The sequence below is a fragment of the Xenopus tropicalis genome, chromosome 1 (assembly GCF_000004195.4).
Source record: "Xenopus tropicalis strain Nigerian chromosome 1, UCB_Xtro_10.0, whole genome shotgun sequence".
In the NCBI taxonomy this organism is placed as follows: Eukaryota; Metazoa; Chordata; class Amphibia; order Anura; family Pipidae; genus Xenopus; species Xenopus tropicalis.
In genome coordinates this window covers 49,458,395-49,482,344 of record NC_030677.2, presented here as the reverse complement: position 1 = coordinate 49,482,344, position 23,950 = coordinate 49,458,395, and the positions used below count along the sequence as shown (strand labels likewise).

The following is a 23,950-nucleotide window of genomic DNA, read 5'->3' as shown; positions in this document are numbered from 1 at the left end:
TGGCTACCAATTAGCAAACAGCCTCTACAGGTCTGCTCTCTGAAATCAAATATCTTATTAGATGCTATTGGTTAGAAGACCATATACAACTCTAACTGCAATTTTTATGACAGCATGTATTATTTCTTTATCAATGCTGCTTATAAGGGTTATTAAATTAGAGTTTTAATTGTATACTTTTTTGACTGAGAATCAGCAGACATCGTGGACTCTAGAAGCATTTCCATCAGACAAAAACGCAAGCACAAACATAGCTGCTTCAACAGACTGACAGCGACACTAGCCTGGTGCTAAGATAATGAGACAAATACAGACTGGAAAGAGAGGAACCCAGTGCCAATGCTACAGTAGCTGCCTCTTCTTCACAGCTCAGTCTGGAGTCGCAGTGTTAAAAGCTTCTCTTGGTTTCCCCCTCCCTCCTCCTCCTCCACTCCCACATCAGCCTCCGTGTCAGTAGCAGCAGCAGCAGCAGCAGCAGCAGCACCGGGAGAACTGTAGAGAATGTGCTGCCTGCACAAAGCACAGAGCTAGCGAGTAGCGAGCAGCAGCGCCAAACAGCCCTACCCCAGCGCTCACCTCCAGGGCTGACCTGGCAGCTGTTCCAAGTTGAGGGGGGGGGGCAGATGGTTTATGAAAGTTGGGCTGGGGAGGTACAGTCGGCACATCCCGCTGCTTATAGGATCTCATCCTGCCAATCTCCTTGATTCCCAGCGCTTGGCAGGGTCCGGATGAGCAGGTGCTGCTCCTGGGGACTGCGCGGTTTGACAGCTCGGGATGCAGCAGCTTCCTCTGATCTCCCGGGCGCTTTGTACATAGAGCAGCGATCGGGAGCTGGGGGTGAGCGCTCCTACATGTGCCGACCCAAGCACAGGGGTACTAAGGAGAGTGTTCAGCTTTGTTCATGCCAGACTACCAGTGTCATCTGAGGGCACTGCCATCCTATTCTCCTTCCCTGCTGTTGGGAATAGCAGTGACATGTGGCAATACAGATCTAGGCTACTTTTCATGGGGATTATTCATTAGGGCTTCATTCACTTTGTTTTTTTGCCTTTGATAATCACGTGTCCAAATTGGAGTGAAATTCTAGCTGCTCTGATCTAGATGCAAAGACTTGTCTGCCCATGTGCTTTGCCTCAAACTTTCTGGATGTCCTGAAGCAGTTTGTTCTGTAGGAGCTGTAGCCAACCAGCTGTGCTTTATCATTAACCCCACAGTCGCACACTATATGGGATATGGGTGTGGGCTAGAGGAGCCTGGGTTCCACACTGGAGATCTAGCTGTATAATTAGCCCCAGCTTCTCCTGGCCCACAAGCCATTTGCCAAGACTGAGTTGATTGCTGCAAGTTTCCCTTCAGTGCTGAAGATTTCAGGTTCTAACACAACTTGGAAGAACAATTTTAACTGTGCCCAAGGCACTTCTCCTGCTGTGGATTACAGTATTTATCTGCCAGCATCTCCATCCTTTATTGCAATGAAGAGGAAGCAAAAGAGGTTCATTCAGGCTACGGTGCTTTTCATGGTGACTTTAATCCTCCTGCCCAATATAGGGCTGTGGTCCATATACAAGGATCGACAGCTCATGAAATCTGCGGATGCAGGGGATCAGGTAAGGACCCCTATGCTTTTTTGGTGCCACAATGAGAATTTGCTGTACTATACAGACATGATAGTGACCAGCTGATTGTCTTTCTATGGAATCACTCTTGCACCCTAAGGGAACATCAAGTTAATCATATAGTAAATATAAGCTTGATGTCCTAGGAGTCATTGGTGGACTTCCTCCTAACACTTTTACTCCTGGTACCTGCCTACCTATTACTTTGCTTATCATACAAAACAATGTATTTTCCTAACTTGCCTATACAAACTAAAGTATTGCTTTAAATGAAGAATAATAGCACATCAGATCAGCAGCTAGTAGACTATGTGCCTTTCTATGTATTGGGGAAGGTACCATACCTCCGCTATGTGGCTGATTAGTAAGCAGTTGAGCTATAAGCAGCAGGATAGACCTGTCCAGTGTGACTAGACTTATTAGGGATCAGCCATGCAGCAGGTGTAAAGCGTAGGTGTCGGATCTAATAGGCACGGGGTCATGTGGGGTAAGAGCCCCTGGGAGCATTATACAGATACTAAGCTCTTTGCATCTCTTCACATCTATGTACTGTACTTAACTCTTACATCAATGTATGAAGATGACTTAATAATAATAATATTACTAATAGTAATAATATTAAAACATGCTGATCATTTTTAGGTAAATTATCCTAAAAGCTTGGTATAACCATACCCAGATTAAATGGGATAGGTGGTTTCCTTTATGAATGAAAGAACAGAATCCAGTGGATGAGTACATTCTTTCAATACTGTGTCAGGGATAGGTAATTGCTAATGCTCTTGTGAAACTAAAGCTCCTATCATACCTCCCTTGATCAAAAGCAGGTGTTTCACCCCTGATCAATGTGTGTATTTTTGTTTACATCCATTCCTAAGAACAGTTGTCTATTTAGCAGAGATATCCAACCTGGGACTGTCTAGCAATTACAGAACTGTAACTCCCAGGACCCTCCTGAGAGCATTCAGTTTGCTGTACTTAAACAATAACTAGGGGGGCACAGGTTGGGTGTCCCTTGTTGAAAGTGCTACTAAATACAGTACATTAGAAGTAAATAGTACCTGACCCCCAGGCTAATGGACTGTGTAGAGGAAAGCACTGCCGCGTTAAGCCACTCTTCTATAGATCTAATCAGGAATATTAATTTCAGTTACTGCCTTGAGCAAGAAGCTTGCAGTTTAGCTACACTCAGTGAGAAGCATGTGCTCTTTATAGTAGCGCAACTCTCAGCATTCTATTTGATGCAAAACTAAAACTCCCAGAATTCACTTACTCTTCTAATGCAGGAGTTATGGGAGTTGTAGTTTTGTGTGTTGCCTAGCCTCATGTTCAGCTTTTCAGGCAATAACCTGCCTTTGCAGAATGGGCTTTGTACAAACAGCTTTTATCTCCACGGCTCAGTTAATTGAACTGAATAATAATTTCCAGATTTTCCTTGGTTGCACATGGGAAGTTCTGAGACTGCTTAGCTTATCAGCTCTTCTTGCTGTTCTGATTTCTTTTCCATTTTTAGATACCATTCATTGTACTCATTAAACAAGTGAGTGATATGGCTGCTTGCATATCTTAAAATATGTATCACCTTCTGCCATTCAGAGTTGCTATGTAAAGGCTGGCTGATGTTTTGGATGGGAAATGCCTGTCATCTCTGTGTGTTCCACAGCACAGTTCTAAAACTTTTATCAGTTGTATTCCTTGTGGTAAATCATGCTGATAAATATCAGGAGCTGGCATTCTGCAGCAGTTCTTCAAGTTTGGTCCTTTTATCAGCCAATGGGATTGTGGGTATCACTCAGTACAGCGCAATTGTTGTGAACCTGTGTAGATTGTAATTTGGATCTCTCTCCAAGAAGAGCACTTAGTTCAGGCACTGAAGTACTTCAGTTCTAACCACCCATCCATACCAGTTCTGCTGACAAGGCATGCTGGGAGTTGCAGCTGGAGATTGCCTGTGACTTATAGTAGATGCTTGTAGCCAAGTTTAAGGTGTGCAGTGGTTGTGCATGTAAGTTTATTAAAGTGCTCAATCACATTCTGACAGTTTTTGCTACTGCTTTTTTTTTGTTTGCATTTATTGCAAGGAACTTGTAGCTGACTATGGCCTATGAGGACAGTCTAAAAGGGAATTTCTTCAATCCACAAACACATTTAACATATAAAAATGATTTGACAATTTAAAGGGACCACACAAAATCAGAACTGAGGTGAGAGAATATGTTCTGGAATAATCAGGCATTTGGTACAGTTACATCAGTTACTAAACCATTTTTGAAAGACTTGTGGTGTAGTTTGATCACATAGATGTGAGACACATTCCACTGGGATTTGCATTGATTTGGACTGATTCATATGATACACAAACAAATCCTCACCATTCCCTATTCAAACAGAATTGAGCTCCTGCTGGAATGTTTATGGCATGTCAGCATGCAGGCAAATACATGTCATTAAAAACTCATTCTGTTTCTATATCATTAGTTACTAAGGGTATGTACCCACTGGTGTGTTGTACTACACTTGTTTTTTAGTTTCTTTATTCCAGCGCCGGGCAATGCAAATGTTAATTATTTAAGACTACTAAATGCCAGATTCCACAGTGGGTTATTGCTCCAGGAAAACTTTATAATTTTTTTTTTTAATTTCCGCAGTGACCCAATACCTTGAATTCGTGAAAGAACAACTAACAGTTTGAAGCTGGTGTGCATTTTTGGCCTTAGCCGCTCTATTTCGATTCAGAAAGACCGAGTTCATTGGTGAAAAATCAAAGTTATGATGTTTGTAAATTTGGTGTTTGATTATCTTGTGTAAACTAACATTTTACTTATTGTGCTAATGCTGGTAATACATATACGGTGGGTGTATGCTGGGCAGATATCTGAAAGTTTGGAAATTGGGCAGGTTAATATTGCCTTTGCCAACACACCATGTTGTCCAGTGTATAATGTATTGACAGATGAGGGGCCAAAGCTCTTCTTCAATTGCTGTTGTTCTAGTCTGGGCCAAAATGAACAACACAGTAGAAAGTGGCTGCTGGCCTCATTAATTTGGCCAGCAGCCTGATCAGTCAGATATGAGAAAAAAAAGACCACTGTACGTTTGAGAATTCCCCCAGGTATAATTTTTATCCATAGCAACCAGATTGTAATCCATAGCAACCAATTAGATTTTTGTGATCTTTCTGCAGTTGACTGATCAGAGTTGATTGGTTGCAATGGATTATTTCTCCGCTGTAAAATGACACCAGTTTTGTGTATTTCCCCCTTGACAGCAGTTTCAACTGAAATTAGCTATGCTTTCTCTATCTGATTTTTCCCCCTGTGGCCATAAGTTACACTGCGTCACTTGGGAGGCATGGTTTCGTAATTACATTCTGATGAATTATGGTCACAATTAAAAACTAGAATTCCTTATTTAAAACAGAAGTTTATAAAATAGAATATTTATTATAACTATAATAATGGGAATAAAAAAGGGGCTATTAAAATCTGGCCCATACTGTGAGAAATATTCAGACTCCTAAATAATACTGTCAGACTAAAATCGATTCCACAGAAAACTGAAGATTTAATGTTTGCAGGCTTGGGAAACCAGATGGAAAAAAATAATAAAAATGAAACCGTAAAATTAGAAATTGAATGGACTGCAAGGGATTGAAATCATATTCTGACAGTTTGCACATGCACACAGCTATCCGATAAAAAGATTCAGATATTTCACACTTTAGTGTCCCGTCATCTGATTTTTAAAGGCGTAGCATTGCTGGAAAAACATTTAACTTAATTGTCTTTAAGAGGAGTTTGGCTTTTCCCCCTAACTCCTGATATGCACATCTCTTATACAGTACTTTACTAAGGAAAATTACTGTTATCAAGATAGATCCGCAGTATGGAACAGGCAATAGTGCCCTTTGGTGGAAACAGAAAGTGGTTTGTGTGACAAGATCCCAACTCAATTCAATCTTTCAACCCCCAGTTTTTTTACCCTTTTGTTTAGTTCATGGTAAAACTTTTTTAAAGTTAATTTAAAATGCTCTAATAGCCACACAAACCAAGGTTCACTATACCTCTGTTTTAGAAGCAAGCTCTCTTATTTAGAAAAGGTTTTTAAACACTATACATGTTTTATACAGACATACCAGTCCCCACCATCAGGGCTGAAACTAGGCATAGACAGAAAAGGCTAGGAGGCAACAGAAGGAAGGGGGGTGCTGGCACTTACTAGTTTGGCTGAATTAAAGCTGCCTGACGATGCATAATAGTGACAAGTGTGAATCAACATCATGCCTTCCAAAACCTCCACCTGCCCCCACATCCCTGCATGGGCCCCCACTTATAACTTCACTGCGACGGGAAGGGGGCAATTGAGAAAGGTTGGGGTATATTCTCCCTTTAGGAATGTAGATAACTTTTCTTTCTACGGGGAAAACTAGCTTTGTATGTATACATTTGGTACTTCTCTAATGTTTTCCCCTTAGACAGTAAATGCTGAAGATACGACAAATAGTTGTGGATTTACATATTAAATCAGTGCCATTTTAGTAATGGGCAAAAGGGGACACCAGGGGTTCCACCCTCAAACCAGCTAAACTTTTGACTGAAGCATCCCCTAAGTTTTCCTGCTTAAGGGTATTACTTGTACAAATACCTTGGGGTAGCTGTGGGGGCCCACTAATGAGATCATTGCCCTGGGCCCACTGGTACATTAAAGCAGCCCTAAATGAAACAGTTTACATAGATATTCAGCCTAATGTTGAACAGCAGGATCCAGTTTTTATTACTGGCCTACACAGCAGGAAGAAGTTTTTATCATTATTATCAGATGTTAAAGTAACAACCCAGCACATAAATAACACATAAAATCCCCAGAAATGTGTTCAAACTTTAAATAACCTGCCAAATTTAGTAAAATGGGAGTGGTATTAAGGAGGTGTGGTCGCAAAATGGGCGTGGTCAAAAATGTTGCCACACATACCGCAGCATTTTTCAAATGTTGGGTGGTATGCTTTTACTGTACTGTTGGTGAACGGGTGATGGAGGCAAATTAGGAAAATCTGGGGTGAAATGTCGGAAGGGACTATCTGGTCACTGCGTTCAGCTGCTGGTTTTGCCTTGGCTAAGCCATTCTTGCACTGAGCATTGCACTAGTAGTCTGTTCTAAAGTAATTACCAAAGTTATAGGCAACTGCACTTGTACAGGTTAGTTCCAATGTTTGTAAATAAACCCTGCTGTGTACAATATGCTGCAGTTTATTGTGTCTCTGCTGCCAGATATTGCACTGAAGGAGGAATGAAAGTGCTTCTAAATAGGAAGCTTCTTTCCTATAAACTGAAAGGGTTAGGAATAATAATAGGAGCCTGATCTTGCTTTGGAGTAGAGATTGGATGATATTGATTTGCTATATTAATCCTCTTTCCTCATTACTATCCCTGCCTGTTACACTGCTATAACGAAGTGCACTGGTTCTGTTCAGCTTGTACCAGTATTCTGATTACATATGAAACAACTACTCAGGCTTACTTCTATTATTTTGAATGTGTACCTTGTACATGAAATCAAATTGCATTTGTCATCTATATTACTTAGGAAGGATTCTATAAAATAAGCTGCTGAACCAAACATCCCTGGAAACACTTTTTCATACATTAGGGTGTGTGACCTTTTAGGGTTTAGACCACTTCAGAGGTTCGCACTGCATATAATTGTTCATCTACACAATCTATGTCTCCTTTCACCCCCAGGGAATTAAATAAGCCCTGAATACAGAAAAAAAAGAACAAAGCCTATTTTTTTTGTCGATTCAGCATTTGTCTCTGTCCTCATAGGCACATAATAGCAGGGATGCCTTGGCCCAATTCCTACTGTATTGTAGACATGCATGGAGGCATGGTTCCTAAATGATAGTTGCAGTTCTAAAGTTCCGTTACTGAAGAAGGTACACAAAGCTCTTTTATATGAGAATCATTAAAAGGGGTGACAGACTTTTTAAACTTGCATCAAGAATACCAGTGTTGTGAAAACCCTGCTGCTAACTTGTCAGGCATATTAATTGTATCTCAGACAATTGCAAAACATACAAACACAATACTCAGTACTGACCAGGTGACCTATTGATGCGATTGGAGTAACATGTTTGTTTGTGATTCCCTTGCTCTTTACATAGAATGTATGTGAGTCAACTAATTCAAATGATATTGATATATAACACAATATAGAACAGTATGCATATTCTCTGTTGTGTTCATTAGCCTGTAGCAAATGTCAGAAAAAGCCACAGGGTTCCCTTTCAATCCTCAGCATTTTCCCCCATATGTTTAACAAAAATAAAAACAGTGAAAAAGTCATTGTATTTTAGTGTATTACTAGCAAAATAGACTCCAACCCCATAGCGGGTAACTTATTTTACACACGTGGGCTAATTTTTACTGTAAGGGGTGCATTTATTAACACTGGAGACAGACATCCCCAGTGATGTTGCCCATAGCAACCAGTCAGATCTTTGCTTTGATTTTCTAACCTGTAGGTGACCATTCAATTCTAACTGCAGATTGATTTCTACAGGCAACATCATTGGTGATGTTTGTCTCCAATGTTAATAAATATACACCTACATGTGCTGTATGTCACTGCAATGTGTTTAGGAATTGTAAGTTAGACCTACTTAGTAAGCTTTATCAGAAAAGTCTATGTAAATACAGCCATAAGCACTCACAGAAACACTGCACTGAGTCCTCTGTCAAAAGATTTGTTGTCTCTTTTTGTTTTCCTGTGCCAGAGACACGCAGCTCTCTCCTCTCTCTCTCTCTCTCTCTCTCCCCTCTCCCGCTCCCCCCTCCCTCAAGAATGCTAAGAACTCACCCCCCCTTAGGAATGTGGATCTGAGCCAATCAGCAGGAAGCTTCCTCATAGTCTTGCACACTGAGCATGTGCACCAGTCTTGGTCTTGGTGCAGGAGTGAGGCATTATGGGAACTTTCTTTACAGAGCTCAGAGTTTTATTTCCTATGAGGCTTCAGATCACCTGAATGGGAGAAATATGGGGAGACATAAGGGCACTATGGAGAGAACTGAAGGTATGCCTGAAGCTTGAGATTAACTCTTTATAAGACTTTCCTTTAAGGAAACACAGAGATCAGCTAACAGGTTGCAAATGGAAGACATTAGGGGGGGATCTGCTATATTGTAAGCATTGCTTCTTCATAGTTTCATACTTTCTTAAACAAACCAGGCCAACCCGACAGGCTCCTGTTGTATAGACAGGCCAGGGATTCATTTTGGCCTAAGTAATGGACTAGTAAGTTGGTTTTCACTAAAGTTCAACATACTAACCCATCCTCTAATGGTACCCTCATCCATCTTTACATGAAAACCTTATTAAAGCTTATTTCTAGGAGACCGGTTGAATCCTAGCAAATATTTTCTTCCATTAAAAGCCAGAGCTAATTATATTGTGTCAAGATTCTAGGATACAACTTAATGCTTAAGTGATCCTTAAAACACAATGATACTGTAGCAGAACAAATACAGCTTTATAGTGCCGCATAGGTGTATTCATTAAACTGGGGGAGTAACTGAACTACCTAACAATGTAAGAATTATTCTTGATCACACTAATTTAGCTTGCTTATGAAAGGAAACTATTCCCTCAAACAATGCAGGTCGTTATAAAAATATCTCACATGAAACAGCTCATATGTAAAACTCTGCTGCATCTAAATAAACAATTTTTATAAAACTATATTTTTTAGTAGTATGTGCTATTTGGTAATCCTAAATAGAAAATTGCCATTTTAAGTACTAAGGTCCTCTGGGATCATACGATTCACAGGGCACACAAACAACCCAAGGTCACATCAGCCAACGAATGGACAAAGTTCTTTTACTCCCACACTACTTCCTGTTGCAGTTAGAGCTGCATTATTTCCTGTCAGCTGATCTCTAAAGGAAGAACACAGACCATCACAAAATAATGGGTCAAGGGAAAAGTTGCACCAGGGCAATATTTACTGATTTTATACTTTTTTTTATAAATTAAGATACTTATATATATATATATATTCCAATTTGATAAAATTCTTTAATAGGCCAGATAATATTACATAAATTATTCATTCATAATGGTTTTTAGTGAATAATCCCCTAAGTTAGCATCCTTGTGTCCTCCATGTATGGTACGTTATGGCTTATAAGAACTTTGATTTATGTAGCAATAACATATACATTTACCGGTCTTATTATTCTACGTGCAGAGAGATCTATGATCTATGGCTCAGAGTTTGCCCCAGGCTTCATTTGTGTGTGTATATGTGTCTATTTGTATGACTGAAAGCATTTTCTGGTTGAAAGGATTTATTCAGAAGATCAATATTCATTTCATGGACACAGAGACCAAAAAAGAAAAATAATGGTGATTTAAATGTAGTGAGGGAAAAAAAAAGTGGCTTTATTTTTATTACTTAGGCGCAGTAAGTCATCTTGTATGAATGTAGTGATTTACAATGCTGTGCATTTTGTGCATTATATGTTCACCTAAAGAGGTCCCTCGACTGTGGATTTTTCTCAGTAGATGGCACTGTTGCCTTCATTGTCCCTGTATGGCTCTCAGACATTGCCTTTATTGCTTTATCTGCTGCTTGTTTACATCTCAGCTGTCACTGGGTATTTGTCTCATTCTATAACATAACAAATATTGTTATTTTTCTTGTATCACCCTAAGTTTCACTGTTTAAAGTTTCAAATAAAAGGCCTTCTATTATACAAATTTTGTACTTACATGATAAAAACAACATTCTATTTGAATAGATTTGATAGGATCAGTTCACTTATGGTACACTTGTCTGTTTCTGTCATTCTCTCATTTCTCTGCAGGTACTTTAGCCGAGATTAAAATGCATTTAGCTGAGATCTATAGGCCACCTGTTCAGCCGGAAACAGTTAGTGCGGTTAAAACACTTAAATACTGAGCTTTTTTTTTTCTTATACAGGTATGGGACCTGTTATCCAGAATGTTTAGGACCTGGAATTTCCTGGATAAGAAATCTTTTTATAAGTTGGAAAAAAATTAAACATTAAATAAACCCAATACAATTGTTTTGTCATTAAGTGTGGATTTATGGAGCTTAGTTACCATCAAGTACAAGGCACGGAATGATTTGCTTAAATTAATCCTGTAATTTGTGATTTCTGGATAATTGGTTTCTGGATACCTGTATAACTTTTCACATGGAATAAAAGGATTTTTGCAATTGATATTAAAAGGTATTTTTTATAACAGTGATAGAGTGATATAAAGTGATATATAAAGAGTGATATTGATATACTGAGTAATGTAATATTCATACACGTCAGCACCTAAAACCACATAAAAAAGCACTTTTTTTTAGTTTAGGTTTATAAGCAATCTACTGGAAAAGTCATAATTTTACTACAAAGTAGAAAACATTTTCTTGCCAAAATTCACTATAAATGCCCATGAGCAGCTATTTTTCAAGAAAAATTCTATTTCAAAAATAGCACCTTTACACAAACTTGTATGTTATAGAGGCACCAATTCTAAGCAACTTTTTAGTTTGTCTTTAGTATTTATTTTGTATGTTTATTGGATTATTATACTTCCTGTTCTGGTACTTTCTGTCATGACACCAGGCCTCCAGCAGGGCTAGGGTTGCCACCTCAGATGGCTTTCTTAACCAGACAGGGGTGACTTCACGGGGCAAGAGGCGGATCTAAAATGTCAGGGGACAGGGAAGAGGTGGGGCCATGTCAGCCTGGGGGCGGGGCTATGGCGCAGCGAGTCTGGGTCAAAACCGGACAGGTGGCAACCCTAAGGAGGGCCAGTTTGTTGGGGAAGCAGGGGCCACTACGTACCACCAGGGGCAGCCTGCAAATGAAAATACTGGGCCAGTATTGACCTGGCAACCAAACGAGCCAGACTGTGAGGCTTCACCTTTATGGTTATAATAATTGCATATTGCTCCATTATTGCTATTACTCCATTTTTATGTAAAGACTGCTATCTAGTTACTGGAGTTATTACCTGTAAACGTGTAAGATCAGGGACAATGTAAAATCAGGGAAATGTGTTAAAGCAATGTATTCTTCAAGTACAGGTATAGGATCCATTATCTGGAAACCCGTTATCCAGAAAGTTCTCAATTACAGAAAGGCCATCTCATCTCCCATAGAATCATTTGTTTAAAATGGAGTCTAATTTTTAGAAATTTCCTTTTTATCAGTAATAATAAAACAGTACTTGATCCTAACTAAGATATAATTAATCCTTATTGGATGGAAGACAATCTTATTGGGTTTATATAATGTTTAAATTATTTTTTAGTAAACTTAAAGCATGGAGATCCAAGCTACTGAAAGATCTCTTATCCAGATGACTCAAGGTCCCAAGCATTCTGGATAACAGATCCCATACTTGTAGCTAAAGGATATATGCACAGGAGTCTGTCTTCTGTTTTTGCTTTAAAATACAATATTTAGGGCCCGATTCACTAAAGTCCGAAATAAGGAGTGCTATTTATAGCATGCGTTAAAAATCTTATCACTTCTTATTTTTCGCTCGATTCACTAAAAGGACACTTGTCATAATTAAGAAGCGATGTTCTTGGCGTTATTTATCTTGCAACGACATATTTTCAAGCAACGTGCTGCGTAATATGTTGTGTGCTGCGTAATATATTGCTTGAAAATATGTCGTCGCAAGATAAATAACGCCAAGAACATCACTTCTTAATTATGACAAGTGTCCTTTTAGTGAATCGAGCGAAAAATAAGAAGTGATAAGATTTTTAACGCATGCTATAAATAGCACTCCTTATTTCGGACTTTAGTGAATTGGGCCCTTAGTGTGTTAATAACAAGGGTTAAGCATTGCAGCATTAATATTATACTATGGGGGGGGCAAGGACTCTCTGACAGTCAGATGCACAACCTAAAGCAATAAGTGATTTGTGCATGGCTGTATGTGGTTCAGACTCATTGAACCATGGCAAAGCGTGCATCTGGTTAATTTCACTAATAATAATATTCATAAAGTACAAACAGACATTTTTTTAGAAAATCAGGACACACTAAAAAACATGTAAAATGCAGGGAAACTGAAAATCGGGGGATGTGAAATTTGAGGTTTCGCTGTAGTTGCAGATTGTCGTAGAATGTTGATGCATATGCCATACTAGAAGCTAATGTCAAACTGAACTACCCTTTCAATTCTTCAGGCACTGAACTTTTCAGTTCAGAAACTGTGGGGCTTGGACTTCCAAGTGGTGGCCAAAATAAGAGATTATTTAGTAACCATCCACATAGTCCACAGTTAAGTACAATTCATTTGTAAGAACACAAACAGTCTGGCACTGGCAGACAGAACAGTTACAAGTGATATATCACACTGGTTATGGCACTGGTTAAATGATTTGTAAATATTACTACGTCCTACTGATAAAGTATGCTTATTTATCATATCAGGCATTATGCCTAATTCTTCCCTGTACAATGCTCCCAAGCTTGCCTCTGAAACACAGCATACAGATTGCATTTAGGGCTGTATTTATATATTAGGCACCTGAGGGCCTGTGTCCAGGGCTTCAGCTTTTGGTCGCTTATATAATAGATTATTTGAAAAAAATTAAAAATAGGGGGATAAGGGGGTAAAGGCAGAGCAACATGGAGCATGTGACCAGAAGTGATGTCACACCCTTACTGTCGACAATCTGGGGGGCGTATTTAGGTCCAGTGCATAGGGAGAAACATAAATACAGCACTGCACATAGTCGATGACTGTATAAGCTTTTTTTAATGAATCACCTTGGTTTGTTTACCAAGTTGCCCATTTGTCTGAAAGTTGAAAGATTGCTTGTCTCTTGAGATAAGGGCAATAAAAGTTGCAAATTTGCACCAATCTAATAACACACATAAACCAATGAGATGTTTGCCTATAAACATGTAACTAGTTAATGCTACTGTACCTGGGTAAAGGTTACTAGACCTTGTTCAAACTTTTTATTATATTGAAATTGTTGTGCTTTGAATAATATTTGAAGCATTTCCGTTCCTCTGACTTTATATAGCAGACTGGCATCTGCATGACACTATGAGGTGGTGTAAATGATAGCAAACATGTTTTACTCCTTACTGGTAACTGTTCCTTCTGCTCTGCACCCACACTCCATTCCCATAAGGCCTCCAACAAATGCAGTTTAAAGGGCTCAGTGTATGTACTGCATTGTGTACAGGAGTGTTCTTTATTATCTATTATCTTTTTTTTAAAGGCTTATTATACACAAAACTGCAGCAGCTTTGAGCCCTTTAGCTATAAATTTGATGCCTGAAACACAGAGGGATGGATTGCTCAAGGCCATCCTGAGCTGGCAATAGAATCAACCCCAGGCCTGTCACAGAAAAGCGACTAAACCAAGGAACCATTCTGAACACAGAAATATGATCAGCAGGTAACAGCTTTAGGCAACTGAAATTCCAGATAAGGGATTTTTATCCTCAGTTTAAAAAAATCTACTTTTATCATCCACCTATAAATTAATAGTAAATACTCTTGTCATAATAATTTTGTGTTAAAGAAACAATCCGTAAACGCAAAATATAAAATTTAAAACAAAGTTAGCATTTGCTAGAGCTAGACAATCAGGTCATATCCTGATTATAGTCATGCAAACACACTGCTTGGAGACATTGCATATGTAGCCTACTATTGAGAGTAGGGTGATTCTGTGGGAATGTGAGGCAGCGACAAATACTGCTGATATCTTGCTAATAATTACCTATAGTAATGTACATACTAAAGTCTAAGGGGCAGATATTATCAAGGGGCAGCTGTGAATAAAAGTACTTTTCAGGGGCATGTACATTTATCCATTTGCTTTTATCATACTTTACTTGCTTAGGTTTTTGGGTTCAGTTCCATATTTGTGAAAAGAAATTTGGTCAGGGCCCCACAAACTTTACAGCAAGATTACAGATATACAGTAGCAGTCTAATTAACCCCAAATTTCAACCTAAATGCTGCCACTGCCTTTGTTTGTAGTTGGAGGACCCCAGGAACCACTCTCCCAACAGGGTTGCACAGAACTGTCATAATAGTGTTGGACATTGAACATGGTGCTGAAATGACATTTCCAAGCAGTACCTCATTTCTATTCATGGTTGGACTGGGGGAAAAAAACCTAGTAGTAGAGAGTCCTGTAGTTGGTTGTGCACCCACTGGTACCCTTGGGTCACCTGCAAAAAAAAGCAGGTTGTGGGTCTTATCTAAATTTCTTCTCTTATATAATATTTTTGATATTTTACTCTTTTAAGCATTTTTTACATTTTTTCTACCCCTACCCACTTCTAATGACATAATTTCCAGTCTGCAGCAACAGCTCTCCCTTAATGATGTTCAGCAGGTCATGGATCAGGTTGCGAATAATCATTTGCAGGTTGGGTCGGGTAGTGGGTCCAAGCAGGTTAAAATGCAGGTTGTCGGTTTGGGTCTTGAGTTGCGGGACGCACGTCTATGTTGGGTCTGGGTCCCAATCATGAAGAAGTTAAGTATAAACTTAGGCAGTCTGGGGGGTGTGGGGGTGGCATGGTGTGGGGGTGGCATCCCTAGTGGGCCACACACACTCCAGTGTGATTTTATTATCATATATTCAGGTATTACTTGAAAATTCAGGCATACTTCTGATGAATAACTCATTGCATTCAAATTAAATTGCAAGCAGTGCAGCCCTTCTAGTTGGAGTTTTCACATGATCCATTAAGCTTACTTCAGGATACCATTTCAACCTCAGCCAAAGCATGATGGGACATAACAGACTGAAATAGGTGGAACAGGGACAAAAGAAATACTTTTTTTTTTTTACAGAAAAGCTGTGATAGAAAACTCTCTCCTAACACTTTTCTAAATTTGTGCACATTGCTTCCCAGGCACAGATGAAACATTATTACTTTGATTATTGTGTTCCTTTTATTGAGTGCCTAGCTGTTCTAACAGGAAGGAAATAGATATCAATCATTTGGGTTTGATTTGGACAGAAAGAAAATTCCCTGTACTTTTTCATTACGGTACTTATGTCATCACAAGGCTCACTTACAGAATAAACTTCAGGGAAGTAGCCTTCTTATCATTTTTATGAATCAGTATTCCAGCTGCTAGTCCCAAACCTAAAGAGTATCGGTTGAAGGAATTACACAGCCTTACTGTTCTTTACCCAATTCTGAAATAACATTTGGATACAGTTGGCATTTATGTGTTAAAGATTTTAAGGGAGGTAAAAACACTAGAGCATACTCACACATGTATAGCCTGGATATTACCTCTTCGGTATAATTAAAATAAATGAATGTCTCAGTGGCTTCTAGCATCCTAATAAGCGATAGTAATGGGTGCATTATCCTCTATGTAATGTGAAAAGTAAGAACTGTTTAATTATGTTTGTCATGCGCAAGGTTTTTAATCTTTAGTAAAAATTGGTTTCAAATTCTAATTAGCCTCTTCTGATATTTGCTAATTAACACTCAACAGTGATGATGTTCCAGGTAAATGAATAACTTAACATTATCAAAATACAAGCAACATTATTATAGTAGTATATCCTACTTGAAATATCCATGTGATACATTCAGCAAAATGGTGGAGCATTATATAGTGCGGCTTGAATGTTCCTTCATATTACACAGCAGACATATTTAAGCAAGGATTTAAAAACATTTCTGAATGTTTAGAAGAGAGAACCGCACCAGCCCGGGGTACCTGCAGCGAGCGCTTCCTTCTTTCCTTCCTTGTTCTTTCTGTCGACAAAATCCCTGGGCCAGCACATGCGCAGTAGAGTGAAAAACCAACTTTTTTGTTAAAGAATGGCTTTTCACTCCACTGCGCATGCGCAAGCTCGCGAGGGACAAGGAGACGCTCGCTGCAGCTATCCTGGGCTGGTGCAGTTCTCTCCTAACAGGGGCACCAGCCCGGGGTACAAAGTAAGCGATTAAAGTCACTTGGGGCTGCCTAACACTTTGGCACCCCCAAGTGACTTAGCCTTTTTCTTCTCCTTTAAAATGTGCATGTGGTGATGCAACTTTGAGATTTAAGTTTAATAAGAGGTATTTGTTTTGCACATTCTGCATCTTCTTTAATTTGTATACAGCAGAGGTGGATCTGCTTTTCTCTCCTATTGTACTACTGCTCTGTTAGACTGTCTCTTGTATCCTTTCTAAATTATATATATTTTAGCAATAAAGTATATCATTATAAAATATAACATACACATGTGTAGAATGTCTTGGGAAAATAAACAAAACATAATATAATGCCATACATTTCAAGTACAAAAGACCATCCATACAAGATACAGAATGTCTTTAAAGGTATAAGGGCTCATTTACAAATGCAGCCATAAGTGTGATTGTTATATAATGGAGGCGGATGTTGCACTTATTGTCCGAATACAGTCCCCTTGCACTTCCATATAATTGTGCTTAGGGCTATTGCATCCATCTTGCCACTTGGCGTGTAAATTTATTGTCAACATGGAGCCCTGGAGCTACTGCCACCAAGAACGGTAGTTTTCTACAGTTGCTTGCATCAATAGGTGCAGCACACTTGGGCCAAAAAATGATGCGGAAACTTAATTTTTAGACTAATATTAAGGAAGTTTTTCATTTTGAATTTTTGAAATTTTTATTTTTGTTTGCGATTCAGTGCATTTGAGTTTTTTTATTTTCAAGTTTGCTAATAAATAAGCACACATTTAGTATATTCAAATTAGAAAACAGTTTAAAAAGCTTACAGATTTCACATTTTGATAAATAGGTCTGTCAGAGAACGTGCATCAAATTTACTACCAAACACATTCATTATTGTGTTAGTTTAGACTCAACGCCCCTTAGCGCTCACTTAGTACAAGATTGCTCCCCTCACTTAACAAGCACTTGTGCCCTGGGGAATGCAGCCCTGTGTTTCGCAGAACACATTCTCAGGAGACTTACTACCAAAGCAGGCAGTGCTACCCCCAGGTTTTTGCACTTAAAAACAGAAAGCAGAGGCCTGTTGCCTGAGCAGAATACAGTGTGTTAGGTGCAAAAAAAAATGGTTGATTGTGGCCCTTTTTTGCACTTGCACATTGTGTTCTGCTCTTCTGCTTTTTAAATGATCCTTCTTGTACTGATAGTCAACTATTCCCCAGTGAAGACTCCAATTCCCACAATGCCTTGCATGTTCCATGAGTAACAGACCTGAGAAGAAGCATTCAAGGTGATTGGGAAATAAAGTCTTGACTAGAGCAGAGCCAATATAATCTACATTTAAATCTTTCTATAGTCAGACAAGAAGTAAAGAGACTAGCAAAGGACAGACTTCTTTCAATAGAATTTACATTTACAAATAGAAATTATTCAAAATGATTGTAAATTTGTAATGAATATATGTTACATAGTTACTTAAAAACTGTAAAAGAAAATAAAAATGTTGGGCCTATATCCTTTTTAAATTATATAAACTGCTTGCCATAGAAGTTTGCATCTCTGAAGCTTAAATGTATGCAGTGCATGTAAGTCAATTTATGCTCACTATAAAATTATTGTGAGCAAGTTATTATGGAAATCTGCTGTTTCAGAGAAGATAATAGGGATGCTATATCTCACTGGCACTCACTTTGCAAAAGAAATGTGCCAGCAGGAACATACTGGAAGATATTGCTATTATATACTACATGTGTTACAAGCAAAGTCAATGATATATGTTTCTAGGACTAAGGAAATAACAACTGATACATAGGCTTAACAACAATATCTGCATACACACAGCAAATAACTATTATTAAAAGTGAAATTAATAAATCCTACTTTTGCTTTTATTAATGATGGCAAACCTTACATAGACAAAATAAGCACAGTTCCTTAAAGGGGTTCTGCCCATTTATGCTCAATACCGTACAAGAGGCTGTGAATGGCAAATTTTCTAGTGTTCTGTTCTCAGCAAATCTCAGCTCATGTAGGGCCAGATTTAGTCTAATCCGAGCAGAACAGTTAGTATGGAGATGCAAGCTGAAGTGGATCATGGGAGGTTTTTTTCCTTTTAGTAATCAACTAAAATGACCAAATCTGATGGATTTAACTGAAGTTGTTTTATAGAGATCAGGAATAAGGAATATAACCATGCCTTATAGAGTTCTGTGCAACTGTGACTATTTCTGACGATATGTTCAAAATGTGTTTATTTACATTGATTTTTTTAAATAATTTGGGGCATATAAATACAATTTACAATGTACACTAAAATATGGTGGAAAATAACCAGTTGATTTATAACAATGTGTGTGTAATAACAGGTGCAGGTACAAATCAGCTAGGATTTTGAGGCTCCCACTCCTTGCTTACAACTTTTGCATCAGAGCGGGTCCAGAGAGGGCCACATCGCTAGTGCAGAGAGTATCATTGTGCTCTCTGCACTAGCACAGTGAAATTTCAATTTAGAAAAATGAAAATTCAGCTCTTAAATTTACCAGAGGCAGATACCTGTATGCTTTAAAAGGTACAGTAACACTAAAACTAAAAGTGTTTTAAAATAATAAAAATATAATATACAGGTATGGGATCCGTTATCTGGAAACCAGATCCAGAAAGCTCCAAATTATGGAAGGCCTAGCTCCCATAGACATTTTAATGAAATAATTCAGATTTTTAAAATTGATTTCCCTTTTCTCTGTAATAATAAAACATTACCTTGTATTTGATCCTGACTAAGACATAATTAATCCTTATTGGGTGCAAAACGATCATATTGGGTTTAATTATTGTTTTACTAATTTTTTAGTAGACTTATGGTATGGAGATCCAAATTACGCAAATACCCCTTATCCGGAATACCCTTGGTCCCGAGCATTCTGGATAATGAGTTCTATACCTGTACTATTACCCTTCACTGGTAAAACTGGCATGATTGCTTCAGAAAACACCAAAGTAGAACATGGGACATCCAGCACTCCGGACTCATGAAACTGCTAAAAACCAAAGTTTATTTCTTCATGTTTAAAACAAATAAACGCCTGACGCGTTTCGTGCCCTTAACCCTTTAAGTGCCAGCCGAATTCGTCATTTCGGTTCCCCCCAGTGCCAGACGTTTTTTAAGCATTTTGTACTCATTCACTTTAACAATGTTTTTTGGTAGGAAAACCTCCACGAAACTAGGGAAATTATATATCGTTTTTTTCGTCACTAATTGGGCTTCGACATACATACCAAATTTTATAACTTTTCTGGAGATATGATGTGTATTTTGGGTGAAATATGTAAAAAAAAAATAAAATTATGAAAAATTTCTGTATATTTTGAGGTTTTTTTCCATAGAAAAGTTAATTTTACTCACTTTTTTTTATTGTTTGTAAAAGCCCTGATACTCCCAATTCCAACGATACCAAATATGTGGTGGTACCCCACAGTTCCTGTCCAGAAGTAACCCCCAAACTAAAGCAATACTTAGTACAATATCACACCAGAACAAAGCAGAAAAGCGCTTGTAACAGTTAATGCAGCATAACTTATATGTAAATCTAAAATATCCCCTCATGTTTGGTATCTTTAGAAACTACAGACCTTCAGGTTTCTAGGTGCAATGTAGTTTTCACTCAAAAGCCAAATACCTTTTGTCAGTGCATTGTGAAATTTGGAACTTTTTATGAAATTTTTTTTTTTTTCTAAAACGTAAACTTGGACGCATGATCAAATGTGGATTTGACAAAAAAAAATCTCATAAAAATTTTCTAACAAAGGCATATTTGAAAGACAAACTTCTCCTGAATAAAATGATGCCCCATATGTATGGGTGCACATAAAGACATGGGCACCAAACACTCCAAAGCAGGGGCAATGCACAAGGGCAATTACAGCTAAAAATGTGGGGGCTGCGCTCTATGTGCACTTCCTGCAGTTTTTCAGTGTTAACCCCCCCTACCTGTGAAATAACCCCCACAAACTATATATTTATGAAAAGTGCACACCTTCAGCTATTCAGAGACACCACTCTTCTCTTTCTACATGGAAAATTGTGGCCGCAGTCCCTTGCAGAAGTAAGCGCTTTTGTCAGAAATCAAGGAAAAACCAGATAAAAAACCTAGATTTCTCCCCAAAATCTCCATGGCAACTACCAAAAACTTACTAAACATCGATCTGCAAGTTCCCCTGAATAAAACGATACCCCATATGTATGGGTGCACATAAAGACGTGGCCACCAAATGCCCCAAAACAGGGGCAATGCATAAGGGCAATTTCTGTTGAAATTTTGGGGGCTGCGCTCTATGTGCACTACCTGCAGTTTTTCATTGATAACCCCCCCTACCTGTGAGATAACCCCCACAATCTATATATTTCCGAAAAGTGCACACCTTCAGCTATTCAGAGACACCACTCTTCTCTTTCTACATGGAAAATTGTGGCCGCAGTCCCTTGCAGAAGTTAGCGCTTTGGTCAGAAATCAAGGAAAAACTAGATACAAACCTAGATTTCTCCCCAAAATCTCCATGGCAACTACCAAAAACTTACTAACCATCAATCTGCATGTTCCCCTGAATAAAACGATACCCCATATGTATGGGTGCACATAAAGACGTGGCCACCAAATGCCCCAAAACAGGGGCAATGCATAAGGGCAATTTCAGTTGAAATTTTGGAGGCTGCGCTCTAGGTGCACTACCTGCAGTTTTTCAGTGATAACCCCCCCTACCTGTGAGATAACCCCCACAATCTATATATTTACGAAAAGTGCACACCTTCAGCTATTCAGAGACACTATTCTTCTCTTTCTACATGGAAAATTGTGGCCGCAGTCCCTTGCAGAAGTCAGCGCTTTGGTCAGAAATCAAGGAAAAACCAGATACAACCCTAGATTTTGGTCAGAAATCAAGGAAAAACCAGATAAAAACCTAGGATTTCTCCCCAAAATCTCCATGGCAACTACCAAAAACTTACTAAACCTCAATCTGCAAGTTCCCCTGAATAAAACGATACCCCATATGTATGGGTGCACATAAAGACGTGGCCACCAAATGCCCCAAAACAGGGGCAATGCATAAGGGCAATTTCAGTTGAAATTTTGGGGGCTGCGCTCTATGTGCACTACCTGCAGTTTTTCAGTGTTAACCCCCCCTACCTGTGAGATAACCCCCACAATCTATATATTTCCGAAAAGTGCACACCTTCAGCTATTCAGAGACACCACTCTTCTCTTTCTACATGGAAAATTGTGGCCGCAGTCCCTTGCAGAAGTCAGCGCTTTGGTCAGAAATCAAGGAAAAACCAGATAAAAACCTAGATTTCTCCCCAAAATCTCCATGGCAACTACCAAAAACTTACTAAACATCAATCTGCAAGTTCCCCTGAATAAAACGATACCCCATATGTATGGGTGCACATAAAGACGTGGCCACCAAATGCCCCAAAACAGGGGCAATGCATAAGGGCAATTTCAGTTGAAATTTTGGGGGCTGCGCTCTATGTGCACTACCTGCAGTTTTTCAGTGTTAACCCCCCTACCTGTGAGATAACCCCCACAATCTATATATTTCCGAAAAGTGCACACCTTCAGCTATTCAGAGACACCACTCTTCTCTTTCTACATGGAAAATTGTGGCCGCAGTCCCTTGCAGAAGTTAGCGCTTTGGTCAGAAATCAAGGAAAAACTAGATACAAACCTAGATTTCTCCCCAAAATCTCCATGGCAACTACCAAAAACTTACTAACCATCAATCTGCAAGTTCCCCTGAATAAAACGATACCCCATATGTATGGGTGCACATAAAGACGTGGCCACCAAATGCCCCCAAACAGGGGCAATGCATAAGGGGGGGCTGTGCTCTATCTGCAGTTATTTAGTCTAAACACCCCCATACCTGTGAAATAACCCCCACAAACTATATATTTCTGAAAAGTGCACACCTTCAGCTATTCAGAGACGCCACTCTCCTCTTTCTACATGGAAAATTGTGGCCGCAGTGCCTTGCAGAAGGCAGCGCTTTGGTCAGAAATCAAGGAAAAACCAGATACAACCCTAGATTTTGGTCAGAAATCAAGGAAAAACCAGATAAAAACCTAGATTTCTCCCCAAAATCTCCATGGCAACTACCAAAAACTTACTAAACCTCAATCTGCAAGTTCCCCTGAATAAAACGATACCCCATATGTATGGGTACACATAAAGACGTGGCCACCAAATGCCCCCAAACAGGGGCAATGCATAAGGGGGGGCTGTGCTCTATGTGCTCTACCTGCAGTTATTTAGTCTAAACACCCCCATACCTGTGAAATAACCCCCGCAAACTATATATTTCTGAAAAGTGCACACCTTCAGCTATTCAGAGACGCCACTCTCCTCTTTCTACATGGAAAATTGTGGCCGCAGTGCCTTGCAGAAGTCAGCGCTTTGGTCAGAAATCAAGGAAAAACCAGATACAAACCTAGATTTCTCCCCAAAATCTCCATGGCAACTACCAAAAACTTACTAAACCTCAATCTGCAAGTTCCCCTGAATAAAACGATACCCCATATGTATGGGTACACATAAAGACGTGGCCACCAAATGCCCCCAAACCGGGGCAATGCATAAGGGGGGGCTGTGCTCTATGTGCTCTACCTGCAGTTATTTAGTCTAAACACCCCCATACCTGTGAAATAACCCCCGCAAACTATATATTTCTGAAAAGTGCACACCTTCAGCTATTCAGAGACGCCACTCTCCTCTTTCTACATGAAAAATTGTGGCCGCAGTCCCTTGCAGAAGTCAGCGCTTTGGTCAGAAATCAAGGAAAAACCAGATAAAAAAACCTAGATTTCTCCCCAAAATCTCCATGGCAACTACCAAAAACTTACTAAACCTCAATTTGCAAGTTCCCCTGAATAAAACGATACCCCATATGTATGGGTGCACGTAAAGACGTGGCCACCAAATGCCCCAAAACAGGGGCAATGCATAAGGGCAATTTCAGTTGAAATTTTGGGGGCTGCGCTCTATGTGCACTACCTGCAGTTTTTCAGTGTTAACCACCCCTACCTGTGAGATAACCCCCACAATCTATATATTTCCGAAAAGTGCACACCTTCAGCTATTCAGAGACACCACTCTTCTCTTTCTACATGGAAAATTGTGGCCGCAGTCCCTTGCAGAAGTCAGCGCTTTGGTCAGAAATCAAGGAAAAAACAGATACAACCCTAGATTTTGGTCAGAAATCAAGGAAAAACCAGATAAAAACCTAGATTTCTCCCCAAAATCTCCATGGCAACTACCAAAAACTTACTAAACCTCAATCTGCAAGTTCCCCTGAATAAAACGATACCCCATATGTATGGGT

At 39.1% G+C, this 23,950-nt stretch overlaps 1 protein-coding gene across 1 annotated transcript in view; it reads left to right on the top strand.

The window, feature by feature from the left end:
* The first annotated feature begins 479 nt into the window (after positions 1 to 479).
* galntl6 (polypeptide N-acetylgalactosaminyltransferase like 6) overlaps positions 480 to 23,950 on the top strand; it is a 520,631-nt gene continuing 497,160 nt past the window's right edge. Inside the window, exon 1 of the mRNA XM_031895455.1 lies at positions 480 to 1,607. Within this exon, the coding sequence (XP_031751315.1) occupies positions 1,473 to 1,607 (135 nt within the window). The 5' untranslated portion in view covers positions 480 to 1,472. The remainder of the gene's footprint in view (positions 1,608 to 23,950) is intronic.